Source organism: Ictalurus punctatus, chromosome 5, assembly GCF_001660625.3.
Source record: "Ictalurus punctatus breed USDA103 chromosome 5, Coco_2.0, whole genome shotgun sequence".
Lineage (NCBI taxonomy): Eukaryota > Metazoa > Chordata > Actinopteri > Siluriformes > Ictaluridae > Ictalurus > Ictalurus punctatus.
Window position 1 is genome coordinate 2,019,818 of NC_030420.2, and position 24,594 is coordinate 2,044,411.

The 24,594-nt window shown below is 46.6% G+C and overlaps 3 protein-coding genes across 8 annotated transcripts in view; 1 reads left to right on the forward strand and 2 right to left on the reverse strand.

Moving 5' to 3' along the window:
- The window catches only part of golga1 (golgin A1), a 20,202-nt gene extending 16,133 nt beyond the window's left edge, over positions 1 to 4,069 (forward strand). For both annotated transcript variants that reach the window (XM_017467453.2, XM_017467454.2), the window contains 3 exons: positions 259 to 504; positions 791 to 877; positions 1,527 to 4,069. In XM_017467453.2, coding sequence (XP_017322942.1) covers positions 259 to 504; positions 791 to 877; positions 1,527 to 1,607 — 414 coding nt within the window. In that variant the 3' untranslated portion in view covers positions 1,608 to 4,069. The remainder of the gene's footprint in view (positions 1 to 258; positions 505 to 790; positions 878 to 1,526) is intronic.
- arpc5la (actin related protein 2/3 complex, subunit 5-like, a) lies at positions 3,915 to 12,139 on the reverse strand. 2 transcript variants are annotated; one of them, XR_008396385.1, is made up of 5 exons: positions 11,746 to 12,139; positions 9,773 to 9,844; positions 6,300 to 6,476; positions 5,438 to 5,898; positions 3,915 to 5,353 (listed from the first exon to the last, which is right to left on the reverse strand). XR_008396385.1 is itself a non-coding variant. In XM_053680053.1 (4 exons), the coding sequence occupies exons 1-4, from the start codon at positions 11,884 to 11,886 to the stop codon at positions 5,836 to 5,838; spliced, it is 453 nt and encodes a 150-aa protein (XP_053536028.1). In that variant the 5' UTR covers positions 11,887 to 12,139; the 3' UTR covers positions 5,370 to 5,835. The 2 variants fall into 2 exon arrangements, 1 of the variants encoding a protein (XP_053536028.1); XM_053680053.1 differs by lacking the exon at positions 3,915 to 5,353 and having other exon boundaries at positions 5,370 to 5,898.
- Positions 12,140 to 13,689: 1,550 nt separating this feature from the next.
- Positions 13,690 to 22,667, reverse strand: LOC108265299 (uncharacterized). 4 transcript variants are annotated; one of them, XM_017467467.3, is made up of 5 exons: positions 22,466 to 22,667; positions 20,909 to 21,184; positions 20,197 to 20,454; positions 18,421 to 18,535; positions 13,690 to 16,833 (listed from the first exon to the last, which is right to left on the reverse strand). In XM_017467467.3, exons 2-5 carry the CDS (start codon positions 21,156 to 21,158, stop codon positions 15,942 to 15,944), a joined length of 1,515 nt encoding a protein of 504 aa, XP_017322956.1. In that variant the 5' UTR covers positions 21,159 to 21,184; positions 22,466 to 22,667; the 3' UTR covers positions 13,690 to 15,941. The 4 variants fall into 4 exon arrangements, with proteins under 4 accessions (XP_017322956.1, XP_017322953.1, XP_017322957.1 ...); XM_017467464.3 differs by having other exon boundaries at positions 18,421 to 18,544; positions 22,466 to 22,666; XM_017467468.3 differs by lacking the exon at positions 20,197 to 20,454 and having other exon boundaries at positions 22,466 to 22,666.
- Positions 22,668 to 24,594: the final 1,927 nt, after the last annotated feature.

Genomic DNA, 24,594 nt, shown 5'->3' on the forward strand with positions numbered 1-24,594 from the left:
CACATTTTTGTCAAAGTTGTGTGTGTGTGTGTGTGTGAGAGAGAGAGAGAGAGAAACAAACTTCAGGTTCCCGTAAAACACGTTTTTGTCAACGGTGTGTGTGTGTACGTGAGAGAGAGAGAGCGAAAACCTCAGGTTCCCGTAAAACACGTTTTTGTCAACGTTGTGTGTGAGAGAGAGAGAGAGAAACAAACCCCAGGTTTCCGTAAAACACGTTTTTGTCATCATTATGTGCGTGTGTGTGTGTTTGCGGCGCAGAAACTGAAGCCGGACGCCGACTCTGACACTAAGGAGAAGCTCCAGGAAGGGAAGCCCAGCTCGGAGGCCCCGGTCCCGGCCGCTGCTCCGACTCCAGCCCCCGGCTCGGTTCAAGGCCCGGGCCTCGCGGCGTACTCGTCCCAGACGAAGGTGACGAACAGCTCGGACCTGACGGACACGCGGGAGATCAACTTCGAGTACCTCAAACACGTCGTGCTCAAATTCATGTCCTCTAGAGAGGCAGAGGTGAGACGAGACGGTCTCGTCGTGTTCAACACCACAGCGTGATTATTGACGTTTACAGTATATCCCAGAAGTCCAGAATTATTGGCACCCGAGGAGAAAAAGTTGCTGGAAAGAAGTTACGCGACCCTATTACCATTAATCGTCTCAGTCTTTTAAAATCAGATCTGAGATCTTTCGTGTCCCGCGATCGATCATGCATGGCTTGGTTTGTTTTTAACCTCCTGGAAGAGGCAGACATTTTGAGCTGGTGGTTAGGGGTGTTTGTGACGGTGTTGTTTCCCCGCAGGCGTACCAGCTGATCAGAGCCGTCTCGGTGCTGCTGCATTTCACACGCGAAGAAGAAGACATGCTCAAACAGATGCTCGAGTACAAGGTGTGTGTGTGTGTGTGTGTGTGAGACCTCAGAACTCTGTAGCCGTGCACTAACTGGGCCACGGGTCCCGTGGAGAACCTTTATGTGGGTCTGAGGACGCTCTAGATTAAAGCTCAGAAATAGCAGCACTCGGGTGTTTATATTCCAGAAAGCCGGAAAAGCCTCCGTGCTGTTTCCAGATTCGATTCTAATCGGCGTGGGAATAAACGTATTTATTCACAGGAAGCGTCTGATTTGATGTTAAATGTTTGTACATAAACAAAAAATTACTTAAACAATAAATCCTGTATCCTTTTCTATGTTAAACACTGTTTATTTAATGTTTTTAATAACAAAAAAAACTATACAACCCATTATATAAATTTTTATAAGCATCAGGTTTTTATGTATTATTATTATTGTTGTTTGTTTGTTTGTTTGTTTGTTTTGTGATACACACGCGTGGTAGAAATGCCGTTTAAGAATCCCGATATTACGTTGTTGCTTTTATTTATTATTTGTAGTAAAATCACGCTGGACTCTTAAGACTAACCCGGGGTTAGATTTCACGCGGTCACGGACCGCGGTCGGCGATCGGCGGTGCGTTCCGGGTCGCGTCTCGCCACGTCGCAGAGGTTAAGAGAACGTGTCGTGTGTTTTTGTTTTGCAGATGTCATGGTTCGGCTCGAAGCCCACACCCAAAGGCATCGTCCGGCCCTCCGTCTCAGGAACCCCGAGCAGCTGGATGTGAGAGGAAGAAAGAATGACGTGACGACGTGACGTGATGTGACGTGGGCTCTCGGAGAACGTTTATTTAAAATAAATAAATGGCTCCGGTTGCAGGTGATCACGGAGTGGAGGGAAGTTCCATGTGTCGGTCTCGTCCCGGAAAACAGATGCTTCCTTCTCGTCTCGTCTCGTCTCGTCTCGTCTCTTCTGGGGTTCTCCGACACTATCTCTTTTTTTTCTTCTTTTTTTTTTTTTTTCTGAGATCAACCAATCGACCAGCTTCACGTTTTGATTTTCTTTCGTTTTTGTTTGCACGTCTTTGGAGTCTTTCCTCTAAAGACCTGGCGTAAAGCAGCTACGTCTAGCTACCTGGGGGTCGTGAAATTAACGGACGGACGGACGAATAAATCGATCAGACGGGGGGTTTTTTCCTCCTCTCGAGAGCGAAAGCTTCGCACGCTGCGTGATCTTCGGACGTAACGGGAACGGATTTTTCTTTTCTTCCGATTCGTTTGCGCCATGAAGGCTTCGAGAGGGGAAGAAAAAAAAAAAAACAAAACAAAAAAAACCACGCACGTAAGAACGTACGGCGCTTTCTAACGAAGAGAAGCGTGCATGGACTCTGACCTCGAAGAAGCGTCTTCCCTTTACCTGCCCTGTGTGTGTGTGTGTGTGTGTGTGTGAATTAAATTACGACGAAGCACATTCCATACATCTATTTATATACAGAACTGTACATAGCCAATGTTTATAAATCGTCAGGTGTAAAAAATGTATTCAGCTCCGTTTGCAGGTTTTTTTCCCTTCTTCGCATTGATGTATATCGTGAGAGCGGAGAGGCGTGTACCGTACCGTACCGTACCGTCCCGTCCGTCGAGTCGAGCGTGGCCCGGGACCCGAGTATTAACGCACGACTCGTGACGTTTTAACTGGAGAGGGAATCTGTACACTTTATCTATCCGTAAGCGGATCGTCGGGATTGTGGCGTTTAAGAAGTGTCTGGATGATATAATATTTATAATACCAGATCGGTAACGTAGGAACAAAGCTACAGCTGGGAATAAAATCTAGGGACGCACCGTTTTGGGGATTTTCCCCGCCGTCGTTTTCAACTCGACCCTCGGGTCCAGCGGTTCCGTTTTCCTCATCGCGATGTCGTTTATTTTATTTTTTTTTTATTTTTAAATAATTAAACATTTTGCGATACTCAAACACTTAACACGTTGAAACCTCCGAAAGTCTACGTTTCTGTCTGGGGTGTTTTGTTTTTTTTCTTCCTTCTAAAAAAAATAAAAAAGTAATTTACATTTATTTGCTGCTGATTTTTTTTTTTTTTTTTTTTTTTTTTTTAAATCATTATTATTCATTTTTATTCGTCCTCCTAAAACGAATCACTGTCCTTCTTTAGCAGGTTAAATTTGATTAAATTTGCGGTCTATTTAAATACTCGCGATCTAAACCTTCCGGAAGTTCTCAGGTTTGGACGTTTTTATCGTGATGTTATTTAATAACGAGTCCAACGATGATACGAAAATTTCAATTATGTACACGTCATTAAGCAATTTTAAGAAGTTCTTTCTCCCACAAAACGTCAAGGTTTATATGAGATGACCTGAACCGTATCGCGGATCGTGACGCCATCTTCAAATCGCAAAATCGTCAGATCGGACCTTCTTTAGAAAATTGTTTTTACAATGAATCACAGATCAGTTTTACGCTACGTTTACGAATCATCTCATCTTTCGATTCAAGCACTGTTGTATCTTGTAACGATCTGAGAGGCGGGGACAGATGCCCGAGATCGTGAGGGGGAGGAGAGGGGGGCGGAGCGGAAAAAAAAAAAAAACCCGAAAGTTGCGACGAAATGTTTCGAATAGCGATTTGAACGGAAATTTATTCGCAATTTATTCCCGTAGAGTGATTTACGGAATCAGCGCAGGGAACGTCCCGAGATTTTCTTCGTAAATTTGCACGCACTACGTAAATGACGGCGAATCCGATCGGAGTTTCAATCCGCGTATCAGATATCGGGTACGATCGGGTGTTTCATGCTAACGTCGGTCCGATAGCGCTACTCGGTATCGGATCGGTGCATCCCTACAGAACTCTGGCGTATTCCAGACGGGTCGGTTGGATGGTTTTCGGGGTCCCGGTGTTGTATTTAGAATCCGGTGCAATGATGAATTTCATCTCGGTTGGAGTTTTGAATATTCCATCTGATCGTTATCCATGAATTGGTTTTCTTTTGAAATCTTTTCTGACTGTGTGTGTGTGCGCATGTTACCTGAGCAGGTGTGAGCAGTGTTCCTGTTTAAAGGAGAACTCTTTTCTTCAGCTTACACGCTGTTTTTCATTGCTCTGGTTCTGGTTTGTGCTGCTGTGACCGTAATCCCGCCGCGTGCTCTGCTTTAATAAAGTACCACTGCACATCCGACTCTCGGCCGTCTGTCAACAAACTTGAATAAATGATCTTTTTGATTTTGATCTTTTTGTTGCGTGCGTCTTCGTCATTGTAGCTCGGGTTTAGATTTCGATCTTCACGATGCTATATATATATATATATATGTATAAACGTACATGTAGGAATAGCAATACGGCACTTTCAGGCCCTTTACGGAAAAACGGTCTGGAAAATTTTTACAGTTTTAACAACTGACATCAACTGATCCGTGATGTGGTCAGTTTGTACTTATTGTCCTTTTTTTGAACGTGATAAGGTAATATCTCAATACTCTAGACTTGAGCGGTGTACGCGCGCGCTAATACGAGCCACGTGCTCGGCGAGCGTCTAATTTACACCTCCCATGTGTGCGCGACGGTAAGAATGCGACAAAACAGGAAACATCTGAGGAACCGACAAAGCGATCCAGAGCGAGGCCTGAACTCCAGACGTGTTTAGGCTTCAATCAGCAAACACACACAGACGCAAAACAGATTTGTGATCTTTATTGCACCAGGCACTTCACATATGACCCCCGGACCACCCCCCATACACACACACACACACACACCACCCCCCACACGTACACACGCGCTCGCATGTCCCCAGCGTCAGGCGACGCCGAAAGGGCGGGGCAGAGATCGACCGATCGCGAACTTTATATAACATCGTTACATAGCAATGAGCTGGATTTGTTCGTGTTTGTTCCGTTGTCTGCTGTAGGATTATAATCGGTTAGCTGTCGCAGAAAGGTTTAAGGGTAGCATTAGCTACGTTGTATGAAGTAGCTACACGCACGTCTTAACACGATTAGCAAAGTAAATTTAAGCCCCGCCCCTTTTTGACTCTGTGACGCTTATGGCTCGTGACATAATCGGGACATGCGTGACCTCCACGCTATATATATTAATCCCCCCGCGACCTCCACGCTGTATATTAATCCCCCCCACGCCGTAAATTAACCCCCACGCGCCCTCCACGCTATATATATATTAATCCCCCCGCGACCTCCACGCTGTATATTAATCCCCCCCCACGCCGTAAATCAACCCCCACGCGCCCTCCACGCTATATATATTAATCCCCCCCACGCCGTAAATTAACCCCCACGCGCCCTCCACGCTATATATATATTAACCCCCCCGCGACCTCCACGCTGTAAATTAACCCCCACGCGCCCTCCACGCTATATATATTAACCCCCCCGCGACCTCCACGCTATATATATTAATCCCCCCGCGACCTCCGCGCTGTATATTAATCCCCCCCCACGCCGTAAATTAACCCCCACGCGCCCTCCACGCTATATATATTAATCCCCCCGCGACCTCCGCGCTGTATATTAATCCCCCCCACGCTGTAAATTAATCCCCACGCGCCCTCCACGCTATATATATTAACCCCCCCGCAACCTCCACGCTGTATATTAATCCCCACGCTATATATTAATCATCTTTCTGTACAAAAAAGAAAAATCTGAAGAGATGAGAAGTGCGTATCCGAGAGCGCTGGCCAAAATCGATCCGAGTTTAGATGGCCTGGAGTCCTTATCCTCTTCCCTCTTAGACTCCAGGCGATAAAATATTAACGTGATTCATTAACATACAATAAATACGACACCACACACTCGTCCGGGCAGAATTAAATAACATACTCTGTTGAGTGTAGTGTGTGAGAGAGTGTGTGTGTGTGAGCACTCCTGACTGTGATGTGGATTAATGTGAACTGTCCATATTTAAGAGAAGGGGCGGGGAAAAAAAAGAAAAGCGATCGATCCCGTGGCTCTGGATTTTCTTTAAATGTGTTTTTTTCACACCGATTTCCGTGCCGTCAGGACTCGTATGATGGAACCCAAACCTCCAACAGCAAACGCCTGAGAGAGCGGGAGAGAGAATATAATTAATTCATGGCAAATTTATTAAAGACATTAGCAATAATATTTAAAGAGAACAGGAAAAAGTTTAGAATTCAACAAATGGTTCCTCATTAATCGACAGTTTCTATTAAGTCTCAGTGAAGGAGGCGGAGTTTCGTGTCTGTCCCAGTAAAGGAGTCATGGCCTATTTGTATCAGTCGCAGTGAAGAAGGCGTGGCCTCTGTGTGGGTCAGTCAGTCTCAGGAAAAGGGGGCGTGGCCTCCGTGTGCATCAGTCTCAGGGAAAGGAGGTGTGGCCTCAGTGTGAGTCTCAGGAAAAGGAGGTGTGGCCTCAGTGTGAGAGTCTCAGGAAAAGGAGGTGTGGCCTCAGTGTGTGCATTGGTACCGACTCTCTCTCACCTTCTCGTGCCACTGCAGCAGGATGGCGCTGCTGTTATCTGAAGGCTTCTCGAACCCTCTGTAGATGTACTTCATCAGCAGATCCACGCCGTTCTTATCCAGAGACTTCACGGCCGTCTCGATGTCGCTGCTCTTAAAGGAGGTGAGAACACGCAGCACCACGGCCTGGGCACGCTCCTGAGAGAGAGAGAGAGAGAGAGAGAGAGACACAGAGATTGTGAGAGACACACATACAGAAAGAGAGAGAGAGACACACAGATTGTGAGAGACACACACACACAGAGAAAGAGAGAGAGAGACACAGAGATTGTGAGAGACACGCACAGAAAGAGAGAGAGAGACACAAAGAGAGAGACACAGATTGTGAGAGAGACACACAGAAAGAGAGAGAGACACACAGATTGTGAGAGACACACAGAAAGAGAGAGAGAGACACAGAGATTGTGAGAGACACGCACAGAAAGAGAGAGAGAGACACACAGATTGTGAGAGACACACAGAGAAAGAGAGAGAGACAGATTGTGAGACACACAAAGAGAGAGAGAGAGAGAGACAGATTGTGAGAGACACACAGAAAGAGAGAGAGAGACACACACAGATTGTGAGAGACACACAGAAAGAGAGAGAGAGACACACACAGATTGTGAGAGACACACAGAAAGAGAGAGAGAGAGACACAGATTGTGAGAGACACACAAAGAGAGAGAGAGAGAGAGACAGATTGTGAGAGACACACAGAAAGAGAGAGAGAGATTGTGAGAGACACACAGAGAGAGGGAGAGAGATTGTGAGAGACACAGAGAGAGAGGGAGAGAGACACACAAAGAGAGAGAGAGAGAGACACAGATTGTGAGAGAGAGAGAGAGAGAGAGAGAGAGAGAGAGATTGTGAGAGACACAGAGAAAGAGAGAGAGAGAGAGATTGTGAGAGACACAGAGAAAGAGAGAGAGAGAGAGATTGTGAGAGACACAGAGAAAGAGAGAGAGAGAGAGATTGTGAGAGACACAGAGAGAGAGAGAGGGAGAGAGACACACAAAGAGAGAGAGAGAGACACAGATTGTGAGAGACACACAGAGAGAGAGAGAGAGATTGTGAGAGACACAGAGAAAGAGAGAGGGAGAGAGAGATTGTGAGAGAGAGGGAGAGGGAGATTGTGAGAGACAGAGAGAGAGAGAGAGATTGTGAGAGACAGAGAGAGAGAGAGAGGGGGAGAGAGAGAGATTGTGAGAGACAGAGAGAGAGAGAGAGAGAGACAGAGAGAGAGAGAGAGAGAGAGAGAGACAGAGAGCTGAAATAGTGAATAAGTAGTAATGTGTGGCTGAGTTAGCTGCTAACCCAAACCCCGTATAGTTTTTCTGTATATTTATTCGAATGTATTTCTGCGCGGTCCTGCTCTTATACAGTGTGTGGATTATTATTATTTTAACGATATTATGCTGCTACATGATCACCCTGCTTTAGCGCTGCTCGCTCTCGAGCGCCGAACAGAATTAACCGACTGAACGACGGCTATTAATAAAAGGACAAAAGCGTCTCTGCTTGAAATCTGTCCCGGATAAGTACGACAGCTGTCCTCCTTCTGCGTTCTGAAAGAACCGCAGTTTATATTAGAGCGCAAATAAATAAAAAAATAATTTAAAAACCCTGACCCGAATTAACAGGCGCGTTAAAAACATCAGAGCGTGTTCTATATAACGGATCGCTCACACATGTCCAGAACAAACCGCTTTATACGAAAACCACAGACATGCTCCTAAAACCGCAGCGCTAATTCCAAATAAAAACATCATCGCTTTTATTATCAGCCAGGACGTTTATCATGTGCTGTTCTTATTCCCATCTGGAGGATGAAATTCAGGTCGGATCCAACTCGGACAACTCCACGCAATTCTTCGTTTTTAAATACGTGTCTAGTGTTGCATTGGATGCTGTAACGTTACATTATCCAAGCACTTCGTGACTAAACGAGAGAGGCGTGGCCTCTGTGTGGGTCGGTCAGACTCAGGAAAAGGAGGCGTGGCCTCTGTGTGGGTCGGTCAGTCTCAGGAAAAGGAGGCGTGGCCTCTGTGTGGGTCGGTCAGTCTCAGGAAAAGGAGGCGTGGCATCTGTGTGGGTCATTCAGTCTCAGGAAAAGGAGGCGTGGCATCTGTGTGGGTCGGTCAGTCTCAGGAAAAGGAGGCGTGGCATCTGTGTGGGTCGGTCAGTCTCAGGAAAAGGAGGCGTGGCCTCTGTGTGGGTCGGTCAGTCGCAGGAAAGGGAGGCGTGGCCTCTGTGTGGGTCGGTCAGTCTCTCAGTCTCAGGAAAAGGAGGCGTGGCCTCTGTGTGGGTCGGTCAGTCTCAGGAAAAGGAGGCGTGGCCTCTGTGTGGGTCGGTCAGTCTCAGGAAAAGGAGGCGTGGCCTCTGTGTGGGTCGGTCAGTCTCAGGAAAAGGAGGCGTGGCCTCTGTGTGGGTCGGTCAGTCTCAGGAAAAGGAGGCGTGGCCTCTGTGTGGGTCGGTCAGTCTCAGGAAAAGGAGGCGTGGCCTCTGTGTGGGTCGGTCAGTCTCAGGAAAAGGAGGCGTGGCCTCTGTGTGGGTCGGTCAGTCTCAGGAAAAGGAGGCGTGGCCTCTGTGTGGGTCGGTCAGTCTCAGGAAAAGGAGGCGTGGCCTCTGTGTGGGTCGGTCAGTCTCAGGAAAAGGAGGCGTGGCCTCTGTGTGGGTCGGTCAGTCTCAGGAAAAGGAGGCGTGGCCTCTGTGTGGGTCGGTCAGTCTCAGGAAAAGGAGGCGTGGCCTCTGTGTGGGTCGGTCAGTCTCAGGAAAAGGAGGCGTGGCCTCTGTGTGGGTCGGTCAGACTCAGGAAAAGGAGGCGTGGCCTCTGTGTGGGTCGGTCAGACTCAGGAAAAGGAGGCGTGGCCTCTGTGTGGGTCGGTCAGTCTCAGGAAAAGGAGGCGTGGCCTCTGTGTGGGTCGGTCAGACTCAGGAAAAGGAGGCGTGGCCTCTGTGTGGGTCGGTCAGTCTCAGGAAAAGGAGGCGTGGCCTCTGTGTGGGTCGGTCAGACTCAGGAAAAGGAGGCGTGGCCTCTGTGTGGGTCGGTCAGTCTCAGGAAAAGGAGAGACAGGTAAAGGTTTCTAAAAACGCTGGTCGAGTTGGACCAATCGGTAATGTTTAACAAGGCAAGCTCCGCCCACAATCGTTCAAACGCTACGTTCGACTAAAATCCGTAACTCGTAATTTCCAATCTCCGACTAGGAAAAAACAAGCCGCCTCCATCTCACGTCACTGAAGACGTAATTCCGAGTTCCGCACTTCCGGAGTCATTCGACTCTGGAGCTAAAAAGGTTCCCGGAGACCCGCTGTTCTTTAAAATCAAACTAAATTCACTTAAAGTTTCTGAAGATGTTCCTGTGACGGGAAATGCACTTTCTTTACTGTGAAAGGGAAAAAAAAAAAAGAAAGGAGGAAGGAGAAAAGGATGAAGGACAGCGTGAGCCCGTTACCTTCACGGCTGGGTTTTTGGAGTTGATGGGCGGGTTCTTCAGAGCCACGTGGAACGCCGTCATCATGTCTCCTGTGCATTACTGTCGGTTAAGGAAAGCAGACCCGTTCGTGACCGTGACGACACCAAACGGCGCCCGATAGTGTCGTGCTTACGTGAGCGGCCCTACGAGTTTCCGGCGTTCACGTCCACGCAGAACTCCTCGTTACGGTGCGGAAACTGGGAATTTTCCGAGAGCTGTGACTTGTACCACCTGATCGTCGCGACGCCGCAGAGCGGAAACGCTCGGCTGCAAATCGCAGACAAGTCGTTATTTCTGCGTAATAATCCGTAGAACTGACTGTTAATCACGTCGTAACGACGGAAGATTCATCTGAAAATAAACGAGAGACTTTTTCTGCGCAAAATTACCAGAATTGACGTAATCGCACGAGATTCTTCCGCAGCGTTAGCTGTACCCGTGAACCGAAGAGGGCTTCGGCCGAACGCGCGTGGCGACGTCGTCACGTGACGCGTCCCGACGCAAATCTGCGGAGATCGTGAGAAATCGCGAGCTCCTCCGAATAGCGCGGAGTTTGCTGCGATCGAAAAATCCTGAAATCCTGGAGGGACTGTATACGGGGTACATTTTTACCGCTGCCGTGTGCGTGTCTTTAAACGGTCGCTTGACGCTGTGCATTCATTTACAAAGGAGACGTTTACATCAAATTCACGGAAGGAGTCTTCAGTGCCAGCGCGTCGCTCCAGACAGGACAGAGGAGTTCACGCGTCGTGGTTACTCACGAACTCCACCAGTTCCGGACGGAGCGCGGAGCCGCGTGATGACGGAGGAGGAAACGTCGGGAACGCCGTTTGAGGAAACGTACGAGCTTGTTCTACTGACTCGCGCTTTTACATTCTACAGCGGCGTGTTTACATAAACAAACAAAAGGGTTTTTTAGGAAAGCGCTCCAGAGGAAGTCATGACATCAAAGCCATGTCGAGACTCTGAGGCTTCACACACACACACACACACACACACACACACACACACACACACACAGAGAAACACATGCCATACATGGTTTGTTCTTTGTTTTAGGTTAATATGACAAACCGGTCCTCACAGGCACGCACCTGGACGCACCACATTTCCGCATAACACACCTGCAGCAGGTATTTACACTCAAAACAAGAACCTCGGGGGAAGTGGTGTCACACACACACACACACACACAAAGCCATCCCAGTGCTGAGTGTTAATAATCCAAAAATAAATATAGCTATATCACAATAACTGATTACATCCCCATACACACACACACCACTCAATTCCCATAATTAACAGCAGGGTTGCCATGGTAACCTGCGTCTAACGCCGATGAGGCCGGTTTCGTTTTCTGGTCACTCTCATCCCTTAGACATTTCAAAAACATTTAAAAACAAATGTCTACTCTTTTTTTTTTTTTTTTTCTTCCTTCTTCATCTGTAAGATGTTTACGTAACATTTATGGAAGGAGTCTCCAGTTTCAGCGCTTTAAAAGTAAAAAAAAGAAAGAAAAAGAAAAGGAGAGAGAAAGAAGAAGAGAGAGACGGAAAGGACGGGTTGCAGCTGCTATAAGGTAAGCGAGCACAGGAACTAGCTCCTTTCGTACAACATTAAAAGTAACTAGAAACGGATAAAAGTAAAGTGGGACGTGTTTGTCGTTAGTTGATAAACACACACACGTGTAAACGTCGGACTGCTGTTGGATGGAAGGAATAAAACACCCCGGGACGTGGTGTTATTGGGAAATGCTAACCTGGACACTATAGACTTCCATTACTTGTTAGCAACATTAGCAAAAGGTAAAGAAGCAAACCCTCGGATATTTGTTACCACGCATAAATAAAAGAGTAAATAAAAACACGCGCGCGCTCTCTCTCTCACACACACACAGCTCGTGCATGTGTGCGCTTGCGCATGATTAAAACTCGGTGTGCGCGTGGAGGATATTGCCTGATGAGCGCGTCCACCTCGGCTCCGTCGGGTCCCTGCTGCTCCGCGGCCTCCTCGTTCTCGTCCACGAACCGGTTCTCATCGTACTGGTCGATGTCCACGCCCCGGAACCGCGACCACAGCGTGTTCTTCGCCATGACGACCAGCGAGCGGCTCGAGGCAGGCGCGCGCGCGCTCTCTCTCACTCACTCTCTCGGGTGTCGGTTCCACTCGCGCGTGCTGTGCTGTGCCGAGTGTCGCACGTGTCGCAGTGTCTGTCTGTCTGTCTCGCGCTCCCGCTGCTCGGTCAGGTGCGCACCGGTTAACGTTACCTCTCAGCTACTAACCCGAGCATCTCCACACAGCGCCCGCTGCCAGAGCGGAACCGGAAGTGCATCTGATTGTTGACGCGGAGACGCCGCTGTTTCCGGTTCCTGTGAGACGACGCTTTAAAATCATTACAACGCAAATAATATAAACAACATATTATCCATATAATTTAAATATATATAAATATTTTTTTATAAATGTATTTTTAAAAAGTACAATAAATAAATAAATAAATAGATAAATAAATAAATAAATAAATAGTCTTAATTTAAGCGATATTAATAACAGAATTTCAGTACAAACGTAAAATAACATTCAAAAGTACAAATAAACAATTAATTTAAACATTAATGACAGAATTGCTGAACAAAGGTCAAACAAAAAGCGGATTTTAAAAAGTACAAATATAGAAACACAAACAAACAAATAAACAAACACATTAGACAGAATTGCTGAAAAGGACAAAACTGAAATAAATAAATAAACTGTTTAAACAGGGGGGGGGGGGCTGTTTAAATAAATAAACAAATAAATAGCACAATAAATATTAACTAGTCTTCATCTAAACATTAATAATATTAAAATTGCTCAACAAAAGCCAAACAAAAATACATGTAAACATGTACACACCGAAAACAAAACAAATAATTCAGTTATTATTCAACAAAAATAAATAAATCGTATGCACAAAAAAAATGCAAGTAAAAAAAAAAAAGCTAAAACATTGCATTAAAACTGTATTTATAATAAATTAAAGCTACACATTAACTGTAAAATAATTCTTTGTTTCAACTCAATTGTCAGAAATGATGCTGTGAGCATGTGTGTTAAATGTGTGTTAAATGTGTGTTAAATGTGTGTTAAATGTGTGCTAACATATGATTGAACAAATATATAAAATAATTAAATGCAGGCTTTGGGATGTGTAAAATTAGTTCTGTTCTTTTTAGAGAGTTTATTATTATTATTATTATTATTATTATTATTATTATTATTATTATTATTTTACAGTTATGCCCCAGTAATGCCCAGCATGTGAGCGCAGGAGGTCTTCGGCCTGTAGGTGCCAGCAGAGATCTTTCATCTTTTCTTCTAGCTGCAACTCATCAACTCCACCATTTCTTCATACAATATTGTACTATTTGTTGATAAAGTAAAGAAGAAAGGAACAACACGATGAACTGTATTTCCTCCCCACTGTAGATCCCCAGAGATTCAGTGAATCGGTGAATCGTCTTCGCATTTGATTCTTTTGGTGTGATTTGTGACTCTCACCACATCAATGAGCACTTTCTCTCTTTTCCATGCCACGCCAAGACCTTTGATTGTGTTTTGTTTTTGTTTTTTTGGTTCCATGCCATATCGCTTTTGTTTCGCTCCCCGAGAAACAAAGCAGCATCTGGACAATTTGCAGAACATCTGTGCACCATGATTGCCTGCTACTTGTACTGTATACCCTCTTACACATATGTGCTCATGAGCTTAGATCACATCTGGACTGATAATGTAAACCAGCAGTGTGTGTGTGTGTGTGTGTGTGTGTGTGTGTGTGTGTGCCCTTGCAGGAAGAGGATAAATATTTAGCCCGAGTGTGAGAAGGGACTTCAGGACATTTACACCAAACTGCAGTGTCTTTAATAATTTGTTTATTTATGTTCATATCTTTCTTGGCACTCAGTGTATGATATTTATTCCTCATTCCTTCCTTTCTCTCTCTCTCTCTCTCTCTCTCTCTCTCTCTCTCTCTCTCTCTCTCTCTCTCTCTCTCTCTCTCTGTTCCTGTTCCTTTGCTTCCTCTGTCTCCATCACACTGTCTCTTTCTTTCTCTGACATTCTGTCTCTATCCCAAGTTCTCTCTCTCTCTCTCTCTCTCTCTCTCTCTCTCTCTCTCTCTCTCTCTCTCTCTCTGCCTGCATATGGAGTTATGGAATCATTCCATCCCTTAACTCCGAATCTGTTTATTATAGCGTCAGTGCACACTGTCTCCACTTGTTGATTTATGCCTCCACTCACCAAGCAGCTAACTTTTAAAACGAACTAGAAGGTATTCAGGTCGTCAACGCGAACACGAGTCCGTCTCTCGTCCTCTTTTACAGTTCTCTCGAGACGTGCGCCCTCTTCATCCGTGAGTTTCGCACATTCCACACATCTCGAGGCAACTTTATGGTCTTATTCTTATTCGTTCTATTTTATTGTCTTTTATTGTGTGGAAAACATACAGAAATATCGACTTATTTGACATCAAACTTCATGCTTCATAAAACAGCATACAGTAGAAACTGAATGATAATGTTAGTGTTGTTGTGTCGATGTTCATTTTAGGGAAATCGACGCCCTCAGAATTCCTACATCCCATTTTACTTCCTGTTGAACTTCCTCGTTGTAGCTCACCGCAGCTTCCTACGACGCGAAGTTCAGCTGGTGGGATTTTCAGTGTTAATATTGACATTTAGCGTACAACATGCTCACTGCAAATCAATTTATTCCAATATAATACCATCCTGTAAAGGGTTGCCAGGTCTTCCACCCCTAACCTACACCTAGAGCTACATACACCACACAAAAGACCTGAAATCAACCAAGTATCTGCAATACGAATATTTATCATCGGCTAGTGCGGGTGATATCATCCGCTCCGATAAAATCGTCCTTTCCCTTTCCTAATCTTTGGCACAGAAACGCTTCTGTACGCCGTCGACACGCTGTCTCTTTGCACTTACACTTTGTTTGTCGCAAACCTATGTTTGATTCCATTTAGTTGCGATTATTCGCTTTTAAAAGCCCCGAACATGCTAAAAGAACGTTTGTCATTTTCAATCAACCCCAAAAACGAATGATAAAATAATAAATCGTCACCCTGGCAACCCTGCATTTATTCATTATTAATGTTAAGGCATGACGAATAATCAGTGATAATCAATTTAACGAACTAGCGTCGATTCTGAATTAGCACAGCCACCGTAAACGTTAATAAACAGGAACACGACAGTCAGGATGACACAAAAAGTTCCTGAGCACGTACACTGCCGGTCAAAAGTTTGTGGACGCTCGATCGAGACGTTTCTCACGATCTTAAAAAGCTTTTGATCTGAAGGTGTGCGTGTGAGGAAACGTGCGAAATCGGTGTCGTGGACGGGAATATCATCGTGCCGACGGTTTTGTTTCTTTCATTGTCAAACGAACGTTTTATTTACAAGGAAACATCGTTTTAAACGGACGACCCGGAGAGAAATATTCGGAAAAGCAGGAGATAAGAAGATAAGATGGACTCCTTTAGTACGGTTTAAAAAGCATCTCGGGGAAATTCCTCAAGAAATCGCTTGAGAAAATGCCGAGAATACATTTCTGGGAATTCTCAGCGAAAAGGGCGTCGACTTTGAAGATGCTAAAATATTAAATTATTTCGATTTATTCTGGATTTTTTTTTTGTTTGTTTGTTTTGATGACTTTTATTCCTATTCGAAAATGTGCGATAAAATGTGAGTATGAAATATGAGTGTCTAAACCTTTGACCGGTAGCGCAGGTTTGTTTGTATGTTACGGAAGCCCTGAGACGCCACGCGTTATTGTTTCCTGTTTTCTCGTGATCTCCACGTAACAAAATGGCCGACGTGCATGTGACCCCGGTCGTATTCGCAAGGTTCGGGAGGTTCTTCCTGGAGAAACGATGTCGTGATAAAAGAGCTGTTTGTTCTGTGGAGATCAGGAGAAAATGAAGTCGTTATGTGATTAAGAAAACAAGAAAAGGTGGGGGGGGGGGGGGGGGGTGGGGGAGGGGGGCGATACGTGGCTGCTTCGAGCTCTTCCGTAAGCTACTTTAAAAAGAAATCGTAGTCCAGAGAATACGGCGTGTTGTCGGTCCGTGTTCACTCAAACCTCTGCGTCAGTCCAAACCCCTCCACCTGTTGGTTCGAGTGTGTAGCTCACACACACTCTTGGTCTCCTGAGGCCCCCGAGGCCCCCACACGAACGTCTTGGTGGTTTTGGTTTTACGAGACAGACACCCCCAGCACTCAGAGCTCATTATTTTAGGGCAGAGCCCGGTTGTTCCTCTGGGCTCCGTTTTCAAGATGTGCCGACTTCCTCTCCTGTCCAAGCTCGGGGGTCTTTCCGGCGCAGGTTTTACGGATCTTTTGTCAAAGCTGACTCCGTCGGCCCGGTGGCATTCGGGCGTGCGAGGCGTTCGGGCGCGACGGCCAAAGGGGGGGCCGTAAAACGACGGCAGGACACACGGCGAGGGCGAAGAGCGTGCGCGTGCGAGTGTACCGGGGAACGATAAAGCCGGCGCCGGGAGAGTCAGCCTCCTCGTGCTTTTGCTTTCTGGGTTTCTGACGTGAGCAGCTCCAGATTTGAGCTTCGTCGCCGGTGCGTTCTGCCTTTCCTCGAAAACGCACTGACGCGCTTCCGCCGTGAGTCGAGGTGCGTCACCTGACTTTCCAGGAAGTCCCTCTTCTCCTACAGCGCTACGTTCCTCAGCGACGTCGTAACCGTTCTCTCTTCCACCATGTCGTTCGTGCTGTTCTTTCTCAACAAGCTCGTTCTGGCTGCCTCGGCGCCTTTCGCAATTATCGTCGTCTTCTTCCGTCTCGTGCTTTCGCTCGCTTCCTGTCTCCGTCGTAACGACGTCTCCTACGACGTCAGGCGCTCCGTTTCCTCCTGTAACGTCACGGTTTCCATTGTCCTCGTCATTCCACACATCAGGACGTTCTTGAATTTGATTCTCCCCGATCTTTCGCTCCGTTCCAGCGGCGTCCAACACGTCGTCCGCTTCTTTCCTGTTGGGAAATAAGATCTATAACCGATCGCTGCGTTGCAGTCATTTTAAGGCTTTACACTCTTTCCAAATAGTCCTCCAGCGTGTGTGTGTGTGTGTGTGTGTGTTCTAGAAATGTACTTTATAAACGTATAAACGGATTCTATAAACGTATCACAAAAGAGTGAGCGTGTGAAAAGTCTCGTCCTCGCCAGAGCCTCGAGCGTCACGAAGAAAACTTCGCAGTGTAGCGAAATGCTATGAGGGCGGCCATCTTGGCCATCCACTATCACATCGTACCATAAAATATTGTGATTTATTACCATCGTTGCGTATTCGATTACGACCGATGACACTAACTGTACACGGCAGCTCGGACGTGTACCCCTGCGCAACCTGAAACACTCGCTTCTATCCAAATTCCTGACTGTGTTACCTGTAATAAAATCTGCAGCCCTAGCACCGACATGGCCGCGTTGACGTTATGGCCTCCGGGGTGATGTAGTCGTGTCGGCGCTAACATGATTTCCAGGCCAGCTGGATGTCCTGCTCTGAGCTGGAGGGATTTCGGGTGGACGACGAGTTGAGATGTCACCGGATATCCCCACTGCAGCACGGAGGGAGTTCCCACAATGCCATTTGTTCCCCCCCTCCACCCCAAAGATAAATACACCAGCTGCTTCGTAACGGTCATTAGGTATGGACCCCGGCTCTGAGAAATCCCGCAGTGGTTTGTCTGGAATCGGGGTGGATTTAACGCGTGATAGTGACGGATAAATGCTAAACAGTTCACTCCTGAAAAATTCGGAGGTTCTCATCGGCACGCTCGAACAAACACCACCTCGCTACGTTTCAACCTGCTTCCATTCTCCGCTAATGTTGTCACGTCGCCTGGAGACACGAGCCTGTTAACCAGACTGCCAGCGAATTTTATTCTTCCTACGTCTTTCGTCTCGAGTTTATTTATAACCGTTTCTGGATGTGAAAGTGAAAAAAAAAAAAAAAAAAACCCTTTACTGTCCGTCCCTCGCGACGATATCCGTATAGAACGCTTCTTCCCCAAATCCGGCTCTCCTGTCTCCGTTTAACAGCTTAAACGCTCGTTAAAGCGATAAACAAGTCTCGACAAACCTCTCCTCGGAAAAAGGCACGGGACGGGAAGTAGCGATGCGCACGCTGGCGCCATCGAAGCGCTCCGACGTTTGTACGTACGAGTGGTTTTCGGTCAGAAGAAAAAACGCACGGGACGAGAAATCCTTTTTTAACACGCGAGGTGACCGCGTAAATATTACCGCCTGAGTCGATCAGTTATATAACGTTCGTATCGGACTGTCCGGTGTTGACACGCCCCCGACGCGAGATCGGTGGAAAACTCTCCGAGTCGTCGGCGTTGGACTTCGTAATCACGAGATTTCCGCCTCCGAACGTAGCAAGAAGAAAACGGCGCCAAAAACACGCGTTCTGTGTGAATCGCTTCCTCCAGGAGTTTGCAACATCGCAGGAATGAGCGCGAAACCGAGCAAACTCCGTAACATTCGGAGGAGCTTGCGATTTTACTTCTTTTTTTTTTTTTACATTTCAGCGCTGTGGTGTGAACATGAGTAATAACCTGGAGTCAGCGTGGGAGCTGGGCAGATACAGGTGAAGAACGGGATTTCCAGGCGAGGTGCGATCCAGCGTGTCATGGTGTCCATTTTCACAGGTTCTCCACACCATCCTGTAACCTGGAGTTCCTCCACACACACACACACACACACACACACACACACACACACTGCTATAGTCAAAAGCTTTAAACATTTCTTCAGTGTCATTTAGGAGCTTCTGATTAATAATCGTATTTCTAGACTTCTCCGTCGATGACTGATGTAATAATTTACGATTATTTATCCCTCAGTCTGAACTCCCTGCTGCAGCGCTTTGATCCCATACGTCTTTGATCCGACATCAGCACTTGAAAAGGTTCCTCAGGTCGGTGATAACGATCCTGAAGCCTGTGCATCTTCTAGAGGGTGGATCAGCAGCTATAAAGATCGCAGCTGTGATAACGCGCAACAAGTGCAACTTCCTATAGTGAGAATTAATTAAAAATAAATAAATAAATAAACAATTACATAATAATAATAATAATAATGCACTGAGCTGTATATGTATGCTATACTCATCCTCATCCCCATCCTCATCCTCAACTTCCTAGCAATTGAAGTCTGACGCTTGAAGGACAGGAAGTAGAAATGCGCATGCCGGCGTTGTTTATCCAGCAGCGTACGAATGAAATCTACTCGTAAATCGGTCACGGAGGCGTTCGCGGAAATGCGCATCCCGCGTTCGCTCCTGAATTCAGTGCGGAATCACGTCCGGGATTGGCTTCAGATCGCATGTGTCGCTGACATTTTGCCGACCTCGTATGCGTCCTTACATATTAACGACCGTTAAAGAACGTGACCCGAAACAAATCCATGAATTACGACGAATAAAAAGAGAAATAGATTAAAAAAAAAAAAAAAAAAAAAAAAGTTAGGAAGAAATGGCACCCTGTGGAAGGTACTCGACTCTCTGCAGAGGCCGAGCTGCATCACCGGAAGATTCCGTGACGCTGCTTTGTCATTATAATCGTCAGTATAATCGTTTTTTAGCTTGCTAAAAGGTTTTCTAATGGATCAAAAATGAGCTCCGCCCCCTCTGATTTTCACCTCTTTAAAACCAAGCTTTAAAGTGTTTTAAAGTCCTGTAGCGTATTTGAAGCAACTCATCGCGTTGTTTTTTAGCGGGTAGGGGATGGTGTTAGAGATATGACCACTTCAGATTTTCATCGCACCAAGCGTCACCGTCCAGAGGAGGAAGTAACTGGAGGAAGGGGATCAGGGGAAGCCTGTACGACCCCTGAGCTAACAGCTAATGTCTCGTTAACCGTGCTGACTTGTTACTTCCAGACAGGGCCGTCCGGGGGTAAATACCCGATGACTGACGGCATGCGAGTGTTGGTTTTAAGGGGCTGTTTATCGGTGCGGCTGTCAGATGGGAAGATCCGGTCCCGTCTCAAATGGCGGACTTGTTTACTTTGGAAACAAACATTAGGATTGCACAAGTGGGGGAGGGGGAGGGGGGGTTACTTTACTTAACCCACGTGTGCTTGATTCAGTTCCGTTAATGGACGTGAGAAGAACATTCTTTAATATTCCAGAGGTCATGTTTTGTTCATTTTGCCCTTTGTGAGCACCAAGGCGAAGTGTTTAAGTGTTTAAAAACACGACTCGTGGGTAAAAACACGGTAGTGGTGTGACTTACAGGATAACCCCGCTGCGAACACGTCGAACACAACGAGCCGGACCGGAGCCGGAAGACACGTGGCTGGTAATTAGTGAGCATGAAGTACCAGAAATACCTGGTGAGAGCGGATCAACGCCGCTCCGTCCCGCCGGAGCAGTGGAGGGTCGGGTGTCCGACGTCGCCATCGCTCTCGTCCTCACCACACCGCTCCGTGCTCTCTTTTTCTCCTCTCCCGTTTTCCCGTGTTCGTCCAGGACGGCGTTAGCGGTGCTCGCTCCTCTCCCGCTCTCTCCGGCCTCGTCGGGTTTCTCGTGTTCGGATTTATTGCCGCAGCGCTCGGGTCTCAGGGACAGAACGCACCGCTTTCCACATGCTTGTGCAGAAGATAAGGGAGCGGTTGGTGTTATCATATCATTTACAAAAAGATCGGACAGAATCTCGAGGGCGGCCATTTTGGGTCGACGTCATTGTACTCGCTACTTTTCACTACGATTCTGTTGTTTTTACACTTAAGTCAGAGATTAGGATTATTCTCAAGAGCGTTTCTGAGAAGGTCTCAGCTAGTCTTGGAGATGATAACGGTAGTCGTGGTAGCAGCTCCATAGGAGAGTGCTGTACTGCCCGATAACGTTTTTCAAAATGGCGGCTCTGTGACTTGAGTGATGATTCCCCTGAAATTTCCCTCAGCAATGAAAACAATGTATAGGATCAGGCATTCGTTACGTCACTGTACCGTACTGTCCAGACTGAAAAGCAGTATAAGTCTATAAGACGTTCATACTAGATGACACCATCAGAACATTTCCTGTAGATGCCCGTGTTCTTACCCATGAGCGACCCGTTCGTCCGAGTAACCGGCGACGCCATTCCCGAGCCCGCATGGCGTCTTCGGTGAAAAGCGCCGACAGTGTGAGGAGCCAGCAATCTGAAGTCATATTTCCTCAGCGCTTTAGGACTCGAGCCTCTCGCCTGGTCTGAAGCGTGGAGGTGAAGGTGAAGACCCTGACTTACAGAGAAGGACCATAACATGGAGGTACAGCTCCGATCGCAGGGAACGCCGTGACTCGGATTTCGCATGGCTCAAGGGCGTAGAAGATCTCAAACTAAAGAGAGAGAGAGAGAGAGAGAGAGAGAGAGAGGAAGTATCTGTCACTCCAGAGGAAGGGTTGATGTACAGTGTGCAGAACTCTACATGCTGTTTCATATTACTGACCGAAAAATATCCCAGGGTCCATGTCAGCGCAGTACAGTGAGTGTTAGCACAGAGTGATGAAAAGGCTGGATGGAATGCTACGCCATCAGATATCCATTAGCTCATCACGCTATGCTAACAAGATTTATTTTCCTCTGCATGTCCGGAAATCGAACGTGCTTCCTGCTGGCAGATGAGCTGAAATGTTGATCTATGACCTACTGTTTGCACGCAAAGAACAATTTCAGAGTTCTTCTCGATCTCCTTCTCGATTGTTTATTCATCTCCCGCGTTCCCGTGACGTTCCCGTGACTGAGAAATGTTGTACGTCGAGACGTTCTCAGAACGTGCAACAAGGCGCCGAGGTTGACCGTTTGTAGGACCCACGTCAGGAATTCCTAATCCCTAGCACCGTAATAGGACCGTAACGGATGTTCGGCTGGGAAGGACGCGGCTCGGTTCCTCGTGTGTTCTCCGCTTCTCCAGAACCCTCCACAAGAAGGTTCTTTAAATTCTCGGAACTTGAAAACCACCCACGACGCACCAGCGAGAAAGGAAACGCATCACCTCTGAGAGAATGCGTACGTCTGGAGGGAGGCCAGTCCTGAACTCCACGTCTGTTCTCTACAGAAATGGAGTGTGTTGATTTGGAGTTACTGTAATTTATGGCTGGGATCTGGACGTGATTGTGGTCTGGCTTGATCCTATCTGCTGCTTTACCGGAGAAACCCGGCTGAGGATTAGCGACGATCCTTAAAATCTAAACGACACGTGAGCTCACGTGTACGGCATTCATGGCGTAATACACACACACACACACACACACACGAGAACGAGGCGATTCGATACGTGAATAAATCCATCCCGAGTGTTCGAGGTGTTTCGTTTTAGTCCACTTTAACACGGCGGAACCTCAAAATGTCTCTTATCATCACTCAAAACGCTTTTTTTTCAAACCCGGAGTCGAAAAGCGTCAATTTTTGCGTTAAATTACAGTTAAGGTGAGATAAAATCACGTGATCATGTGACCTCTGCTCTTCCACTATAGCAGAACTTCTCGCCATTTTCTTTATTTTTCATTTTCTTTTTATCGCATGAATAAAATTTGTACGGAAAATCCATTCACAGTACAATAATCACAATATAGCACATAACTGATTACCACTCACATACGATACGAACGTGTTTTTACCTGCAGCGGGTTCAGGAGTGCGTGTGTCGTGTTAATGGTTTAGTCCGTCGCCCTTGTTGCCGTGGTAACAGCAAGTTTAAAGCCCAGTGTGTGTAGGTGATTGAGTTCTGCTGTAGTCAATGGTTACACAAACACAGTGAGTCTGATACTATGTGTGTGTGTGTGTGTGTGTGTGTGTGTGTGTGTGTGTGTGTGTGTGTGTGTGTGTGTGTGTGTGTTCAGAGATGTATTTTTGTCTCTATATGACATTTGAGTGTGTGTGTGTGTGTGTGCGTGTGTGTGTGTGTGTAGGTGATTGAGTTCTGCTGTAGTCAATGGTTACACAAACACAGTGAGTCTGATACTATGTGTGTGTGTGTGTGTGTGTGTGTGTGTGTGATCAGAGATGTATTTTTGTCTCTATATGACATTGAGTTTGTGTGTGTGTGTGTGTGTGTGTGTGTGTGTGTGTGTGTGTGTGTGTGTGTGTGTGTGTGTGTGTGCATGTGTTTGTCATTTACTTCTGCTTTTATTCTGTGCACATTCCTCACCCCTGGGCCTCACAATTTCACCATAAACTATAAAATTGTTAAAAAAATATCAGTAAAATGGTATAATTATGAAACACACACAGTGTGCACGTGTGTGTGTGTGTGTGTGTGTGTGTGTGTTTCCCACCTGTCCTTAAACCGTAGTTCACGACAAAGACTCCTTTCGCTTCACGTTCCAGTAATAACATTAATAATAACAGTAATGTTGATTATGATGTTTTGTGTAGCTCCGCCCACTTCCGGGACGCGACCCGGTGCTCCGAGTTCTCCTCGCAGTCTCGACCGTCTTAAGCGCTATCCCAGACCTGTAAATCCCACGACATCCCAGAACATCGTCTTTCTTTATCCAAAACCTTTCCAGCACAAACTCCCATAATCCTCCAGGGCCTGATCAAGCGTCCATGAATCGGCGTTAACCGTGAGCGACGCGACGTCCTTAACGAGTGCGCTTGGGAAAAAACGAAGCTCACGACGAGGAACATCTAACGCTCGGAACTCCGCTCGACGTCTTTTATTCATTAAACGTTAAAGAAGTCGTTTAACGTACACTTACACGTAAACATCTTCTACATCGGATATTCTTCGGAGGAATTTCCCCCAACAGTGCCAGCTGTTTCTACACGGATGAAATCCTCTCATTTATTATCAATTAAACTTGTTATAGACCTTCGAAAGATTATTTTCTCTTCATCTATACACATACGGAGCGCGCGTTCAACCGACACGGAAAAAAACCCGGTTTATATTAACGCGCTTGTTCTAATACGTTATCGTTTCTATAGCGACAGCTCGTTCGCATGGCCGACGCCCACATAAACGACCCGTCGATACGGTGTGTAAGGAGAAATGTCTTCCTTTTGTAAGCATTTACGGAAGGAGTCTCCAGTGTCGGCGCTTTGTGTCGTAAGTTATTAGTTTGATGATGTCATCAGGACAGAGGAGTTTACACGGTAGCGTGACAGGAGAGAGAGAGAGAGCGAGAAAATAGAGCGGCGATGGCGTGACGAGTGAAGGAACGACTCTGTACAGCTGCTCTAACGTAAGTTAGTAAGAGCAGTATGGGGGTGAATACTTATGCAAACGTACTCAAAATGTACAAATGACAAACCAGTAAAGGAGCTGAAATAAAAACGACGACTCCGGCTGTCCTTCTGGACGGAAGGGACACGAGCGATCCCTCCGTTCGTGTGTACGAGTTGAGTGGAGGTGATGAAGCTGGGCGGATCCCTCGGGAGATCCGTCTCCAGCTCCTCCTCTTTTGTTCTTTAATCTCTGAATCATTTACAGGCTGCCTCGCTCCGCCCGAAGGCCGAATCAGAGCTCCGAGAAGACGCGTTATCGTTGACCTTGGACGAGCGGGGACCCGGGCAGGGTGCTATCGGGGTTATCTGCCGCGGTATCGGGTATCGGGTCGACATTTCATTTTACAGAGTCACTGTTTATGGAGAGGAAACACAGCCACGGAGCCTGAGGGCCGGATCGCTCGTGTGTGTGTGTGTGTGTGTTTATATAATTCACGTCGATCTGCTGGAGGTACTGTATATAAATGTTGAGAGAAAGGTTTAATAAGATTTGAGCCATTTCTCAATAGTAAGACTA